The following is an 18,319-nucleotide window of genomic DNA, read 5'->3' on the forward strand; positions in this document are numbered from 1 at the left end:
GTCAGAAATTAAAAGGTTCTTTCTGGACTCCTGGATGGCTCAGTTGGTTAAACATCCAATTTTTCATTTCAGCTGAGGTCATAATCTCATGGTTTGTGAGTTCGAGTCCCGCATCGGGCTCTGCACTGGCAGCAGGGAGTTTGCTTGGGATTCTCCCTCCCTCTTTCTCTCTTTCTCTCTCTCTTTCTCTCTCTCTCCCTCTCTCCCTGCCCCTCCTCTGCTTGTGCTCTCTCTCTCTCTTTCTCAAAATAAACAAATAAACATTTAAAAAAAGAAATCAAAAGGTTTTTTCAGCGGGATTTTTTTAAACCCTATTTTAAATAATTCTTGGGTCAAAAAGAAAACACAAAACAACAGTGCAGAAATTCTAGAAACATTTATAATGAAATTACTATATATTAGATCCTATAAAATAAAGATAAAACAAAGAACTAAAATGATTGAATCAATAAAAGAAAAGAAGTGAATCAATCACTTAACTTAAAAAAGTAGATAAGGAACCAAAAAGAAACAAAAGAAATGAGAAGATTAGTAAACATAAAGTCAAGATGTTAATAATAAATAGGTCTGAAAATTGTAATATAAGCAGTGAGAGAATTCAACAAATTGCCAAATAAAAAGTAAATATACAGTAATAAATAGCTTTCATATATAATAAGACATTAGAAGATAAAATGAAAGAAAAGACTCCATTAGAATAGCAATACAAGAAGTAAAATACTCAGAAATAAACTTAACAAGAAATGTGCAAAACCTATGTGGTAAAAGAAAATCTCCAGAACAATACCAAGAGACATCAGTAAGACTGAAGAACTAGAAAGATAAACCATGTCTTATGTAAAAGACTCAATATCCTAGAGATAACAATTCTCCCTACGTTCATTACAAATGGAATACAACTCCAATAAAAACTGGTAGTTTGCATTTTTTTTGAAGAATATAATTTCATCCTAAAGTTAATAAGGAAAAAGAAAAGTCAATAACCAGGAAAGCTTTAAAAAGGAAGAACAATGAGAGACAGCGGTACTTGATAGCAGTCTTTTTTTTTTTTTTTTTTTTTTTTTTTTTTTTAGTGAGAATAGGCTGGGGTTTTTTATTTTTATTTTTTTATTTTTAGGTTTATTTGTTTATCGAGAGAGAGAGAGAGAGAGAGAGAAAGGGAGCACATGAGCAGGGAAGGGGAGAGAGAGAAGGAGAGAGAGAATCCCAAGTTTGCTCCACACTGTCAGTGCAGAGCCTGATGCAGGGCTCAAACCCATGAACCGTGAGATCATGACCTGAGCTGAAATGGAGTGTCAGGTGCTCAACCAACTGAGTCACGCAGGGGCCCCTGTTAGTGGTCTTTCTCCTTTCAGTTCATGACACCACCTTCTGCTCAGCTACACGGAGCAGAATCTGTTTACGAGCTTCCCTTGTGTGTTTCCTCTTCTCTTTGACTTGCTATAAAGCAGTAATAAATAAACCATCTCTACCTTAGTACAGCTTCCCTATATGCAGAAAGGTCCTCTCAACCATGGAAGTGTGTCTTCTTGCAGGGGAGCTTCCCAAATCCCCACAAAACCAAAACCAAACAAAAACTTCCCACTTTGTCAGTACTGATGGTTTCAGCAAGGAATTGAGGGATACATAATAATCCACTGAGTTGTATATACATACAATGAACAACCTGTAAAGTGTCAAGCAGAAGAAAAAAATATTAAGATGAATTTCAATAAGCATATAGAAAGATCTTTTAGGTAATTCCACTCCCCCGTCAATAATATCTTGTGAACTTGTTACTCCTAAGTGAGTTGGGCTAGTAATACCCATGGGAAATATCAAACTCATATTTAGACTTGATCAATGAGTTTCTGATTATAACACTATCCACCCAGGGAAAGGCTTTCAGCCTACTATGCAGGAGACCACAGTGTGATAGCAAAAGAGAGATAAATCAAGGGAATTAAATACAAAGGTGTTCAAGTCATGCCTCAGTCTCTTCTGCCTTTGCCCCTTGCAGATGAGCACCTTGATACCTGTCCCTGCTCCTGAGAGCTGACTATCCGGCACATGATATGCTAGTTAACCTGTGAAAATTCTTGTCATTCCTGTTTTCAGTTCTGGTGCCCTATTACTTTTCTCCCTTGAATCCTCTGGCTTGCTGTACCTAATCCTTTCTAACTCCTCAACTCTTCCCTCGGTAGCCAGTACTGACAAGTCGGAGCAGCTACTCTGTAGAATGATGCATATCTCTGACCCTCAGATGACTTTTTCCCACACTCAGTTTTATCCTCTTACGGTGCACATGCTATCAGCCTGGGCGAGGGCCTAATTTTTCTAACTATCACACGGACCCAGATAAAAACGTTTATAAGCAGAGTCTTAAGCAACTTCTCGGTGCCCAGTGCTTTACATCATGTTTGTAAGATAGAGCAAGAATAAAAAACTTAGAACCTATCTCCTAGAATCTGAGAGTTCTGTTAGAACTTAATAATTAACTGCTGGGCAAGATAGGCTTCTTACTATACAAGAGTCCACAGTCACTCACGAATGGTCTACTGGGAGCTGTCTGAGCAGTTTTCTAGGCTATCATTACACTGTAATTTATGCAAAATTGCAGATTGTAGCAAAGAGTTGCTGGCAACTAACCCAGAGTGCCAATTTGAGGGATAAAAATATTTGCTATTGAAAAAGAAGCTAGAACAAACAGCACAATAGAGTAGCAGTAGAACAAACAGCTTCATAATAGAGTAGCAGTTTTTGCTTAGAACAACTTAAAATGAGGAGTTTCTTTTTGTTGGACATTTCTAGGTCATTCCCTACCTTCATTTATTCAACGATCAAGAAAGAATCCCAGAGCTATGTGAAGCAATGGAGACACACGATTCCACACTTTCATATGAGAAACAGATATGTAAATCAGAATATGAACACAGAGGGGGAAGTTCCACGCTAAAAGGAGTTTATAAGTTTGTAAGTTACATGTTGGCACAGAGCATCTCTCTCTACTCTGGCTGAGAACAGCATAGGGGAGTACCGCAAATTCTTAGAGAAGACAGATTTTGATGTGAGTAGGAATTTACTTTGTTTCTGTATGCTTTCTCCATCCTTGCCCATCTGTAAATTATTTTCCATAAGAATGTAAGAAAAGCATGTCATTTAGCCCAGATGGTTAGAAACTTCTTCCTCGCAAGAGCTGAGGTCTACCTTTTGGCAAGATCTACCATAATTCTAGATCTTACTTGGACAGTACCACAGAACAAGTCTCAACTTCCTTTTCCATGAGACAAGTCTTCAAATACCTGCTTGTACCTGCATCCACAGACGAAGCAAAATGGCAAGTCCAGTAGGAGCTAGAATCTCACAGGTAAGGTTTTGCTTAGTCACTTTCTCTGGATAAGACAAAACGGCATCATTCTCCATACATTAACTCATACCATGGTCTGTTTTTTTTTTTTTAAGTGTTTATTTATTTTTGAGAGAGACAGACACAGAATGCGAGTAGGGGAGGGGCAGAGAGAGAGGGAGACACAGAATCCGAAGCAGGCTCCAGGCTCTGAGCTGTTAGCACAGAGCCTGACGCGGGGCTCGAACTCATGAGCTGTGAGATCATGACCTGAGCTGAAGTCAGACGCTCAACCGACTGAGCTACCCAGGCGCCCCCATGGTCTGGTTTAAAGGAATAATCACTGAGGACATTACAGGCAGGAAAACTCAGCATTCATCACCAGAACAGCACCCAAAGCAAGAAAGAAGCCTGAGTTCTGTTTTTGGACAAAGGCCTCCAGAGGCCTAAAGACTCTGGATTAGAACGTGTGTCTCTTATTCTCTTGTATGTTCCATCTCGTAGCATAAAACAAACAAACAAAAACCTCTCTACAGGGAAAATCTCTGTGGAAGCTAAATGGACAGAACCTACATGTATGTGATCAAAATGGCCCTTATGTGAGAATTTACCACATGTCTATCATTGCTTTACACCTTACGCATGTTATCACACATTTTCACATCATATAGTCTTCACAAAACATTGCGAGGGTATTTTTTATAAGGTAGAAAATAATGCTATTTGCACTTTACAAATGAGGAAACTGAGGACACACACAAAGTCCAACAGTCTGTCCAAGCTCATACAAACCATATAAGGGTCAGAATTCAAACTAGTTTAGCCCAGCTCTAATGCCCCAGCTCTTAATCATGTCACTCTAGAGCCCCCATCTACACTGGGCACAAACAAAAAAGCATTGCTGAGTTCACAGATGTAAAAGCAGAGCTGGCCAACTGCTACATTTTCACTTCAGTCAGCAGAGCAGCATTTCTGGACCACTGTCCTGCCTCTTTTAGGAAGCCAGGGAGGGATCTTTGATGACACTCTGCCTTCTGATCCTACCTGGTGTGCACCGGCAGTACTGGTAAGAGACCAGCTAAGGACCGAAAACACACGTGCCTCTATCACAAAATTTAATTTTTACCATTTGTAAAATGATCAAGGGGCCCATTTCCCAGATCTGGAAACAATACTGCATTCTCTTGACTCCTGCATTCCATTTACTGTAAGTTTTCTATTTCAACTTGAGCTGCCTTTTCTGGATTAAATCACTTAAATAATTTTGGATATACTTACAGAGCACTCAGATCTAAGCCCTCCTTTCATGCTTAAAATGGGCCAGGCTTTAAATGTGTTTGTATCTGGTCAAGACCTGCTTGGTCTGATTTGCTGTTGATCAGTCCTTCTGTTACCTTCCAAACACCTTGGGCCATTAGGCAGATGACAACTAAGGAATATGGCTTCACTTTTAATTAGTCAAATGCCCTTTCAAGCTCACTCCTTTTAGACAACTATCTCAAAGTAACTTTGAAAGAAAGTATTAGGGAAGACTCACTGAGTCCTGACAACCAGTGCCTCTAGAGATTTAAAAAAATCTACCCCTGGATTCGGCCAAAAATTATTGAACTGAAGTCACGGACTCATTTGTTCAACAAAGACAATATGTAAGTGAAAAACACACATATAATAAAATTCTATGTAGTAATAAATGTCATGAAGAAAGAAATGCAGAGTGAGTACAGAATAATAGCCTGAGTGCTATTTTGATAAGGTAGTGAGGGACGGCCTTAGGAGATAACATTTGGGCAGAAACTCGAAGGTAGTTAGAAAAATAATTTATTGTAAATAGCTTCAGAAAAGAGCATTCCAGGAAAAAGGAAAACCAAGTCAAAGACCCAGATACAAGAGCATGTATGATGTGTTCTAAGGAAACAAAGGGCAGCCATGGCTGGAGGGCAGTGACAGAGGGTTAGAATGGTAGGAACCAAGTAAAAAGATGCAGCCCAGGTCAGGTCCTGTAAGGTCTTGCATATTGTTTTAAGGAATTTGGATTTTATTCTGATGTTATGTGTTTCTGAATGTTATCGGCACCCATGGGTGATTCAAAACGACCGTGTGAAATATAGAGTACGTATGGGAGATAGGACCAGGGTGAATGCAGAGAAACTAGTTTGTAAGTTTAGTAGTGCTCCAAGTGAAAGATATTGGCTGTCTCCACTAGGATCTTTTTGGTGGAGGTGATCATGGGTATATTTTACACAGACTGCTAATGGATAAGACACAAGGTGTGAGAGACAGTGGTCAAGGGTGGCCTAAGCAACTAGGTTGCGTAACAGTGCCACTTCCTAAAACAGGACAGATTATAAGGAGTAAAATTAAGATTGAAGATTTGTATATGGTACATTTGAAATGCCTACTGGTCATCCAAGTGGGCTGACATGTCAAGTGGACAGTGGTTACATGGGTCTAGAAACATGGGAAATACTGATGGTATTTAAAGCATTGGGACTAGAAAGGATGACCTAGAAATGGCTCTGGAACGAGACGTGAACCCTGAGTTTATTCCAATGTTTTGAGCAGTTCTCCCCAATCCTGACTACATTAGAATCTCCTATGGAGCTTTCTAAAAAATACTGACACTCTGGTCCAACTCGAAAGATTCTGATTTAATTGTTCTGTGTTGGGCTCAGGCAGCTACATTTTTTAAAGTCCCTAGATAATTCTAGTGGGCAGCTAAGGTTGAGAACCACTGGTTTAGAAATTGGGAAGAACAGAATGACCCATAAACAGAGAATGAAAACACATGCCTAGTGAAATGAAAGATACACATGCCAATGGTGGCTTTATGCTTAAACAATGAAAGAAATAGTCCTATTAGATGTGGCCATTTCCTGAAATTAGAAAGCATGTTATGAATATTACTCAGTTCATTGTATAGTTTCCTGCTTATAAGACCCCTCAGGAGAAATTATTTTTCAGTCTTAATATCAGAAAATGTTTTCTTTATCCTGAGCATGTATTTATTTTTAATCCTAAAGCCATTTAATTGGGTAAGTACTCTCTCTCTCTTTTTTTTTTTTTCCTGCTAAAGAGCTCTCAAGATGAAATTTGTGACCCAATCATAGAAAGTATAGTTTAGGCTCAAATAAATAAATTCACCAAACATATATTCAGCACTAGTATACGAAAAGCAGTGTGCTTGGCAGTGGTAGTATATCCATGAAGATTTAATGATATGCCTATTTTTTAAATTTTTAAAAAGTGTTTCTTCTTTTTTTTTTTTTTTGAGAGAGAGAGAGAGAGAGAGAGAGAGAGGAGGGGAGGGGGAGAGAGAGAGGGAGACACAGAACTAGAAGGAGGCTCCAGGCTTCGAGCTGTCGGTGCAGAGCCTGATGTGGAACTTGAACCCAGGGACCGTAAAATCATGACCTGAGCCAAAGTCAGATGCTCAACTGACTGAGTCACCCAGGGACCCCGATATGCCTATTTTTAATAGCTTTATTCTTGGCCCTGTTTTAGTTCTAGGCCTTGCTTCCTCCTTTTCTTAACTATTTCTCATTTGCATTGTGTTTTATACATTGCTGTGACCCACCTTAAATACTCTTTAGAATAAGCTAACATGTACTCAACACTTAGAATGTATGAATAGTAAACTCTTTATAGGTATTAGCTCATTTAACTCTCCCAAAAACTGTACATACATGTGAGATAAGGGACATGCACGAACGTAATGTGCAGTCAGGCAAAATGACCAAAGAGTCAATGCTCATTAACAATAGGTTTTCCTGCTCCGAGAGTCAATCTTCATCAATCAAGACTGCAGCTATGGTGTGAACAACACGGCAGTCATAAATGAAGATAAATGGCTTTGAAGCCTTACATTTCTAGGATTACTTTCTTATGAGTAGGGATGAAATGTTTTGAGTCATCTACATGAATCAGTTCCCCAGGTGGCCAAATTTCCCATGGTACCAAATTGCCAAGTCATGACTGATAGTAGTATTTCTGACTGTGAAACAGATTTTAAACGACGCAAAGCTAACTAAGGCAATCATACCCTTTCAATTCCTAGCCAAAATGAGCTGGCCAGCTCAGCCATGAGACAAGGGTGTTAGCATGAGTCAAAGTATTGCTTTTCCTTTCTAGTTGCTTTGGCTAGAAGGAATGTGTGTGTGTTGGTAGGGGAGGATCTGTTTGTTACAGCTTTATGTAAGTTTTGCATTTATGTTGTGCTCTTCAAGATCAACAGTTGAAACTAAACTCAGGGATCTTACTACAATTGCAGGATTCTGCAAACATGCTTGAAAGAGCATATTCAAACACTAAGTATTCCCAAGGTTTCTGTCTGCATTTGAGAGTGAAAATGCAGACATGTCAAAGAACAATGTGCTGCTTACTGTCCTTTCTATTCTTCCTCTCTGTGGAAAAAGGCTAGACCTCTGGGGGTATACTAATATGAATATAGCAAAAACATAGATATAAATATACATACTTTGTTAGGGAAAAAAAAACAACTTCCAGAGTGAAATACTAAATATGATTACCTTCTCAAAGATTCACAGTGCTCACTATGTTAAAGGCTATGCTATGCTATATTACTATATTAAAGTCTCCAAGAAATATCACAGTCAAGTTGGATGTTTGATTTTGTTTCATCCAGATTTCCCAAATTTATTTGACCAACTAACTCCTCTCCTCTAAGAAAAGAATCAAACCCATTTAAGATTTTGCGGTGCATCAGTGTTCCTAAGAATACGTTTTATTAATAGTTGTATTAAAATTTTCATTACAGAGGTGCCTGGCTGGCTCAGTCCGTTAAGCATCCAACTCTGGATTTTGGCTCAGGTCGTGATCTCATGGTTCATGGGATCAAGTCCCCTGTCGGATTCTGCACTGACAGTGAGGAGCCTGCTTGGGACTCTCTCTCTCTCTCTCTCTCTGCCCCTCCCCGGCTCATGTGCATGCTCTCTCTCTCTCTCTCTCTCTCTCAAAATAAATAAATAAACATTTTTTAAAAACGTCTTTCTGGGGCGCCTGGGTGGCTCAGTCGGTTAAGCGTCCGACTTCGGCTCAGGTCATGATCTCGAGGTATGTGAGTTCGAGCCCCGCGTCCGGCTCTGTGCTGACTGCTCGGAGCCTGGAGGCTGTTTCAGATTCTGTGTCTCCCTCTGTCTCTGACCCTCCCCCGTTCATGCTCTGTCTCTCTCTGTCTCGAAAATAAATAAAAACGTTAAAAAAAATAAAAATTAAAAAAAAAAAAAACGTCTTTCATTAGAAATCAAAACCACGATGAGATACACATCACACCTGTCAGAATGGTTAAAATTAATAACACAAGAAACAAACAGGTGTTGGAGAGGACGCAGAGAAAGGGGAACCCTCTTGCATCACTGGTGGGACTACAGACTAGTGCAGCCACTCTGGAGAACAGTATGGAAGTTCCTCAAAAAACTAAAAATAGAAATGCCCTATGATCCAGCAATTGCATTAGATATTTACCCAAAGAAAACAAAAATACAGATTCAAAGGGATACATGTACCCCAATGTTTATAGCAGTAATATCAACAATAGCCAAACTATGGAAAGACCCTAAATATCCACCAACTAATGAATGGATAGAGATTTGTATCTATCTATCTATCTATCTATCTATCTATCTATCTATCTATCTATCTATCCATACAATGAAATATTAATCAGCCATCAAAAAGAATGAAATCTTGTCATGTGCAACAATGTGGATGGAGCTAGAATGTATTATGCTAAACGAAATAGTCAGAGACAAATACCATACGATTTCACTCATTTGTGGAATTTAAGAAACAGAACAGATGAACATATGGGAAGGGGCGGGGGTCGTTGGGAAAGGAGGGAAACAAACCACAAGAGACTCAACTTGTCTCTTGAGACAAATAGAGAACAAACTGAGGTTGATGAAGGGAGGTTGGTGGGAGATGGGCTACATGGGTGTTGGGTATTAAGGAGGGCACTTGTGATGGGCACTGGGTGTTGTATGTAAGTGATGAATCCGTGAATTCTACTCCTGAAACCAATATTGCACTGTAAAATAAAAACAGAAACAAACACAAAAGCAAAGACAAACCTTTCATGACACTCTTGGTCTACAAATAAAGTAAATTTATCCATTCATTTGTTGAACAAAGACTTTCTAGGCAGCCATTGTGTTAGGTGCTGGAGATGAAATGGGAAGATACACAGATGTGGTCTTTGCTCTGGTGGGGTCAACAGTCCAGTGAGTGTGGTGAACATTAATCAAATATTGACACGAAGAAATGCTCATCACAAACTGATAAATGATGTGAAGGAAGAGTTCTTCAGATTCTCCACAGTGGGGTGTGTGAGACGGTAGGAGAGGCTATCAGAGAAGCCTGATCAAGAGGCTACATCTCAGTTGAGCTGTATATACGTGAGGAGGAGGGAGCACTCCTATCTGCAAGGCTGAAGGATGATAGGTAAGGGGTTAAATCAGAATAAGGAGGGAGGGAGCAAAGAGAAGCAGTGCTGGAAAGTCCAGAGAGCCTGAAGAAACGTTCACGATGGGAAATAGAAGAAGACCTCAGAATAAGAAGAGCAACATATTTTAAGAACAAAAAATTGGGGAAACTTCAGAGATATTTACTGATCAAACAGAATAGAGCTGACACTCTTTTAAGGATATTTAGTACCTTTGTACGAGAACCCTCTTGGCATTGACTTTATTTTTTTATTTTATTTTATTTTATTTTATTTTATTTTATTTTATTTTATTTTTAACGTTTATTTATTTTGGAGACAGAGAGAGACAGAGCATGAACGGGGGAGGGGCAGAGAGAGAGGGAGACACAGAATCGGAAGCAGGCTCCAGGCTCCGAGCCGTCAGCCCAGAGCCCGACGCGGGGCTCGAACTCACGGACTGTGAGATTGTGACCTGAGCTGAAGTCGGATGCTTAACTGACTGAGCCACCCAGGTGCCCCTGACTTTATTTTTTTTTAATCACCAAAGCATCATTTATATTCATGGTATGAATTATTTATTTTGAAGAGAATGAAGTTTTTTCTTCCACATTGTAGAAATTTTTAATAATTTCAAGTAGAAGATATTTTTGGTTTTGCCTCTTAGGTGGGATTTTTTTGGTCTGAAGGGAAGAATCGTAACAGGAGGGTAGACAATAAAAGGGTATCGAATTCACACAATTAGAAATATAATTAGAAATCATTCACTCCTTCCTACAGCCAAATTTTTCATTATAGAAAGCTCTACCTCTCTTTTGCAGCACTTTGCACAATTATAGTGATTAGTCATCATACCTAACTGTTTCATGGTTGTCTTTCTTACCAGATGGTAAGTTCAAAAGGACAGATCAAGAGCTGGTTTAATCGCCTTCTTATTCCCCACACTTAGTAACAAAGAAACCAGCTCCTCTGTAAGAAAAGGCAGTATCTGTCAGTTAGCCTGAGGAAGGGGGAAAGTTGGTCTAAAGAAAATGATACATCCTAAATGTTTTCCCTGGAAAAACACTGTGACCTCTTTCAATTAATGCTGTCAGCAATATCCTCTCCTCCCTTCCAGTGACAGGAGATCTCTCTCTTTCACCTGACTCTTCCCGCTATGATCTGATTCTTGGGGGGGAAGAGCGTCTTAAATTATATTTTCATATAAACTCCTCTAATTTTATTTTTTATTTTGTATTGTTTTTTTTAATGCTTATTCATTTTTGAGAGAAAGAGTGAGACAGAGTGTAAATGGGGGAGGGGCAGAGAGGGAGACACAGAATCGGAAGCGGGCTCCAGGCTCTGAGCTGTCAGCACAGAGCCTGATCTGGGGCTTGAACCTAGGAACTGTGAGATCATGACCTGAGCCGAAGTTGGATGCTTAACCGACTGAGCCACCCAGGCACCCCTAAACTCCTGTAATTTTAAAATATGAAGGAATTCAGGTGTGGTAAGCACCTATCCACTTCTCTCTCCTACCTCTTCCTTCCCAATATACAGGGATTTTCTTTTCCAGTAAACAACGTTTTATTTTAAATTCCTAGCCTGTAATTTTATTGTCTACAATATTAGCACAGTACTTGACACACAGGAAACACTAAATAAACTTTTCTTGGTGGACTGCCCAGTTGCCTTATTATATGCCAAGCCCTGTGCTAAATTTCAGAGCTACAAAAAGCCAGAGACAAATATTTGTCATTAAGAAGTTCATGTTTCCCAGGCCCCCCGGGTGGTTCAGTGCGTTAAGCGTCTGACTCGTGATTTCAATGTAGGTCATGATCTCAGAGTTTGTGAGATGGAGCTCCAGGTCGGGCTCCATGCGGACAATGCAGAGGCTGCTTGGGATCGTCTTTCTCTCTCTCTCTCTCTCTCTGCCCCTCCTCTTCTTGAACGTGGTCTCTCTCTCTCTCTCTCTCTCTCTCTCATTCTCTCTCTCAAAAAAAAAAAATAATAAAATAAACTTCAAACAAAAAACAAGTTCATGTTTACTATGTGTGTGTAGGAAAGGAGAATAAGTAGACGATCAACATGCAAGAGGAATAGTATTGTGATGGCAGCATATACAACATGCATACAGTCAGAATATTTGGGCTGCACCTTGTAAGGTGGGGCGGGGGGCGGGGGGCGGGAAAGCAGGTGAGTGGTGGGAAACAGCGTTCCCTGCAGAGGGAACAGGCAATATGAGGGCAAGGAGGCATGGAAGAGATGGCATGTTTGGGGACCAGCATGTAGTTCTCTGGAACTTCAGCATCAGGTGCCAGGAAGACACCGACAGGAGGAGTGGCTTGACAGGCAGTGTGGAACAGACCACAATAGCCTTACGAGTGACTGAACAATCAGGCTTACAGACACTAGAAAAGGGACGCTTTGTTCTGGCAATAAAACAAATGTCTTGTACTCTGAAGTCATGGGGAAAGAGAGAAAATCAAAGGGAAAGAGAAAGTTTGGGATGCCACTTTACATTTTAAATAATGTTTAATGTTAGTTGCAAGAGTGTAACTGTCCCAACTGTCCGATATAAGAATACATGATATTTTCCAGGAGCGCCTGGGTAGCTCAGTCGGTTAAGTGTGAGTTTGAGCCCCACGTAGGGCTCTGCACTGACAGCTCAGAGCCCAAGCCTACTTTGGATTCTCTGTGTGTGTGTCTCTCTCTGTGCCCCTCCCCTGCTCATGCTCTGTCTCCCTCTGTCTCTCAAATATAAATAAACGCTAAAACAAAACAAAACAAAAAAAGAACACATGATATTTTCCAAATACAGTGCTTTCCATATAAGAGCTGGCTGAGTTAAGGAGATATTAAAAATGAAACAGTACTCTCATTATCCAGCTTAGAAAAAGAGACTAGGGGTTACCTGGGTGGCTCAGTGGATGAGGCGTCGACTCCTCATTTCGGCTCAGGTCATGATTTCACGGTTCATAAGACTGAGCCCCACATCAACCTCTGGGCTGACAATGTGGCCTGCTTGGGATCCTCTCGCCCCGCCCCCTCTCTCTGCCCCTCACCCCTCACACTCACTCTCTCTGTTTCTCTCTCTCTCCAAAAATAAACAAACTTTTTTTAAAAAAGAAGGAAAGGAGACTTGAAGAAGCATCTTTTTTTCTATGGCTTTCCACTGTGCAAGTACAATGCTGGAATTCAGTCAAGCCTAAACAACACAGAGGCAACACAAGACATAGTATATATCTCCAATAGCTTACCATGGGTGTTTCTAACTCAGGGGTAGTGGGACGGGAGGATCAGAGACCGAAATGCCTGCCATTCTCCCTGCCCCAGTTTGACAATGGTTCATTCCACGGAGATAGGGAGCACCTTGCTCTACTCTGCTGCTGACAAGACTTAGAGTCTCACTCTGTGCGGTGTGATCCTTTGTATGACTCCTGCATTCCTAGGCGTTCCTGTTTGGCTCTTCTCTTTGAAACCCGGGAGTGCCTGGCCCAACCTGGCACTGGACTGAGCTTAATGACGCATACCACTCATAGTATGTTCCGGCTGCACCGCCTGGAACATCCACTCCTGTATTACCGCCTGAAAGCACTCCTGTAGGTGAGAGATAATGCTCCCAGTCTGGCAAAAATGTTCATTCTCACAACGACAGCCAATCTTCCCAAAGGAAGGGCATTCTCTTGGCAAAAGGTCTTGTGGTTTTCTACTCAGGTAGGAGGTGCCTTGCATGACAATTACACCCGAGGCAGGGAAAGTTGCAGCACAAGGACGGCGTGAATTCAAACACTGAACACCAATGCGGAAGCAGTGCTTTGAGAAAACACAGTTTTCTTTCGGAAGAGGAGCCCTAAGGATGCAAACTGTCATCTTCCAGAAACCAGAGAACTAAGTCTTTTCTACCACTGTTCCCCACAGTGTTTCACAGAGAATTGAGAACTAAATGTGTATTGCCTGAATGAAATCAAGAAGATCTCTGGGCCCACAAGACTCTAAGCAGGGCTGATTCTTTCAAAATGCTCTTTGAAAAGGTCCCTGCACCAATGCAGGCACTGAAGTGACACCACAACCTTTCAGTTAAAGGAGAAGCATGTGAGCCCATGCTGTGGGCATTTGGGGGGATCTGTTTGGATGAGATGCCCTACATAAGAATTGAAAATATGCAGAAAGAATTTTACCCTAAAAAATGTTGAAATAAATCCAGTTCTGCATTCTTTTGGCGACAAGTTAATCATCTTAACACCTGGTCACTAGGGTGCTTTGTTATCTTGAAGGAGTTTCTGTTTTAGCAAAACTGAAGAACTCTCTCACTTCCTCACCGTAAAGCTAAAAATCAAGACGCTGGGTTGAGACCAATGGTAATCAGTTTTCATTCTGAAAGAAGGTGAAACGGGGTAGGTTACTACGCACAAAGAAGTTAAAAGAACACTCAGTGACCTACAGGCGGTCGCAATGGCACTTAAGCATCCTTATAAGTAGTGGAGTTCCTGAGAAGAGATTGTCCATTGAGTATCTTTATGCCCCTTCAATTAACCATAGGCTTTCCTAAGCAAATGGAATATTTGCTTAGAGATGCCAAATTTTATTTTGTGCCATTGAATATTTACAATTTAAAACAACTTGTGTATCATGCACCTCTGTCTCTACACCCCCTGTTAGCACCAAGACTATAAACTCCTGAAGGACAGGAACCATCTCTCACCCACTCTCTATAACCACAGAGCGGCTCAGATGCCATGTCCTCTGTGATAACATGTCCTCAGCAGAAGGTAATGTCCCTGCAGCATCCTGCTGTGTTGAGCATCAACACTACCCCTTACCCCAAGATTGTAGCGCATTCTCCGTCTAAATATTCCAAGCCATTCTCCATCTAAATATTCCAAGCCCTTGAGGAATCAAAAGAAGTTTTTTCTCACCAAACAGCTGGGATTTATGTCCCACATGATCAAGACTGAAAGCTAGCCAAGAGTAGACACATATTAATCAAGTTAAATTACAGTATGGCCATTTTTCTTCCAGGACAATTATTGTTGGCTTTAAGACACAAATGAATCATTAGGGTTCTGAATCTCTTCTGGCAAAGAAATACAGTGTGAGCTGAACGCTCAACACTGTAAGTGTCATCAGAACAGCTCTATAGATATGAATTTGCCGAGTTAATCCCCCTTCATTATCTCCATTAGCTAACAATGCACTTGTAGTCACCGCACATAATTACTGCTCTAACAGACAGGGACGTTTGAAATATTAACTTTCCCACAGACTCCAAATCTTCAGTAAGCAGCTCTCAACAATTCATTATATTAATCATATATGTCACCATACTCCTATTAAATATGCATGAGATTAAACAACACCCATGTTGCAAACTGCCCAACATCATTTTTAATACAATTTATTACTTTTTGGATACTGTAATTATAACGGCACCTAGGTGCTGCTATGAAAAATGTAAATTTAACTACCTGGCTTGTAAGTAACCGGTATTATAACCAATTCCACTTTTATTCAATTTTTAACATGCATTCAAGTGAGAATATTTTAAAACACGAAGTATAAAATATTTATGAAGTTAGTATGTACTAGGACATACTGATGTCCAATTTAAAATTGCATAAAGAAGGGATAAATTGATTTTCATAGACTTAATTTTATAGACAAATAAGTAATTCAAAATGGAAATTTATCCAGAAAGCAGCATGTAATATATTGATATCTAAGAGAAAAAATGCAATGAACTATATGATTTGGAGTATTATGATGTCATATTTCTAATCAAATACTTTATAGACTTTATAAATTCTATGTTTATACAGATTAGTACAACAAAGACTAGATTTGATCCAAAAACAAAAGGCAAACATAAATCCCACCAGAAAAATACAATAAAATTTCAAATGAAGGTGAAAAATACATTAACCTTGGATCATATTATTCTAAACTCTATAGTTAGTATGGTCACAGATTATTAAATTAAGCACATAATGGAAATAATAGTAATAGCCACAGTCCACATGGACCAAGCAAGCTCTTACTTAACTTATTGTGTCAGGCAATGTAGTTAGAGCTTTCCATTCTTACCTCATCTAAAATTCACAATAACCCAGTGAAAGAGATATTAATATTATTTGCACTTTACAGATGTGAAAAGTGGAGACTTGCATGGATTAAATGTCTCGTCCAAGGATACAGAGCATATGGCAGGAGAGGGATCTGACTCCAAGTACATCCTCTCAAACCCGGTCAGCACCCAGCTCCCTGCTCCGGATTCACTACTTCTTGAGTGGCCTTGGGCAGGTCACCTGAAGTCTCTAAAGCTCATTTCTTTTAGCTGCAAAATGCAAATACTATTAATATATGCCAAAATTACTGAGAACGAAATAAGACAGTTTATTAGAAAGTACCATACAAGTCGTGGAAAAACATAACGCTGATTGTTATGTTACTGATGAGATTGGAAAATAAAGTGGTGAAAAGGAAGAAAAAAAACTCCATGTACCGACACAGACTCAAAATATTCCAACAAAAACGGTATACCTAGGTAAAAACTTCTGGTTGGTTTACCTTGTTTAACATAGAAACAATTGCATAAAGGCCAATATGAATCAATATCTTTACCATACCTAAGAGACAGATGGATAAGCACTAGCAGATTAAGTTACAAGTGAATAGTAACACTAGAATTGTAGGCGTTCACCACAAAAATGATGTTCACACTACTAGATTTGGCCTTTCCAAGAGTTTCTTGAAACCAAGGGTTTCAAACTTATCTGGAGTCATTATCAAGCCCTAATTTACCATGATCCCGATATCCATTTTGATTTGTGGCGATATTTAAATGCTTAGGCCCAGGAAGGAAAAGTAATATTCAAAAGTCTCATCAATCATCATTTTAGATAAATGATGCAATATCACTGGGCTTCTTTTTCCATAGGGCATTGTGGCTTAAAAAATTATTTCATATGCCTTATGACAACAAAGATCCTAAAAGAAATCTTTAAAAATTTAAGGTCAAGAAAGTGGAATTCACCAAGGTTAACAATGAGAAATAATCTATATATTTGTACACTGAACCCTAAAGATGCAGACTGTGTGTGTGTGTATGTGTGTGTGTGCACGCACACGTGTGAGGCAGCAGAAGGCTATCAGCATGTGATTGTTATGTATTTAGTGGCTTTTCACTTTTCTTAATGTTTATATTATCAATTATTTAAAGAAAGTATATAAGGCCAAAATAATAGTAGTAATAGGAACAAAGGGGCCATATATGTCTAGCAATTCTTTTGTTCACTTTCAAGGTGCTCATGTCACTGGATGAAGAATAAGGGGAGATTTTATCTGCATAAACCCACAAATATGCCAAATCACATTTTCAAACATCCTTACTTGATGATTTTAAGAATGAAGAAAATTATAAGAATACACGGAATCTCCAAGGTCCTACCTACCTCCTGGCCGTTCGTGCTCTCCATCAGTGTGTAAAAGCATGGCAATGGGCATCCCTACATTCTTGGATCTTCCAGCTACAACCACATTTTTCCCAAATGTTTCAATCCCTTAAAACACAGAGTTTGATTTAAATGAAGAATCAACAACAAGAAGCAAATTAAACATGTGAACAGCCAACTGAAACATTCTTTAAAAACTTCTAATTAAATTTGAATTACTGTGTGGCTTGTCTATAATGCGCCCACATTCATTATTTATAAATATTCTTTTTATGCTTCTCGGATTTGTCACTTCCTCTGTAATTGCCCTCATTAAAAAACTACATTTTGAAGTTGCCATTAAATTACTTTTAAACACAGAGATTCACGTGAAGATTTAGACATGCAAAGACTTACTCTATATTAACTACTAATTATGAAGTAAGCAAAGTACAACAATGGCAAGCTTAACTGGCAATCAGACTTTCAGTGAATCTGGAACAAAATGAGGTGGGAAAAAGCATATTTTTTACAAAGTTCATGCACTTTACCCCATAGAGAGCTGCTGAACTTTCAGGGACCCAGAAAGGATGAAAGATACAACCTGCAGATACAATGCACTCTACCTCCTTGGGTATGGTTTCTTCATAAGTACAATGAAGAAGTTAGAATTAAAGTTTTCACAAGTACTAATGTCCTAAGAGGGAGGTTCTAGGATCTGCTTTCTCTTGGAAATTTTCAGGTTAAATAGTAGGTTAGAAAGGAGAAGATGCTGTCAGAAATGGAAGGGACAGTGATGGAGGTGGGGCAATTACAAACATAAGGGCAATTTGGTCTTGCTTAACATAGCGGTAAATATCTCTATACACCTCAAGGGCCCAAGAGAGTATCACTGTATTTAGAGCCCAAATTCAAATGCAAATGTCTATAGTAAAAACGTAGGGCATTAGAGATGGCTCATATATGTTCATCAAATTTTGTTTCTAAAAGTAAGGACAAACAGAACTCATTTTGGAAAGTGTATACCATTTAAATTTAAGTTTACAATTTAAAAGTAGGGAGACAAACCTACTAGTTGAAAAATTCATGCCCAAAAGGGGCAACAACAGTTACCTACAACCTGGCACATATCTCTCATTTTATTTATTT

At 39.4% G+C, this 18,319-nt stretch overlaps 1 protein-coding gene across 2 annotated transcripts in view; it reads right to left on the bottom strand.

The window, feature by feature from the left end:
• The window catches only part of MTHFD2L (methylenetetrahydrofolate dehydrogenase (NADP+ dependent) 2 like), a 148,022-nt gene that overhangs the window by 80,646 nt on the left and 49,057 nt on the right, over positions 1-18,319 (bottom strand). Inside the window, exon 5 of one of the 2 annotated variants that reach the window (XM_058722283.1) lies at positions 17,192-17,299. The exons of the other annotated variant lie outside the window; for it this stretch is intronic. Coding sequence (XP_058578266.1) covers positions 17,192-17,299 — 108 coding nt within the window. The remainder of the gene's footprint in view (positions 1-17,191; positions 17,300-18,319) is intronic. 2 annotated transcript variants of the gene reach the window in all.

The sequence above is a fragment of the Neofelis nebulosa genome, chromosome 3 (assembly GCF_028018385.1).
Source record: "Neofelis nebulosa isolate mNeoNeb1 chromosome 3, mNeoNeb1.pri, whole genome shotgun sequence".
NCBI classification, from domain to species: domain Eukaryota; kingdom Metazoa; phylum Chordata; class Mammalia; order Carnivora; family Felidae; genus Neofelis; species Neofelis nebulosa.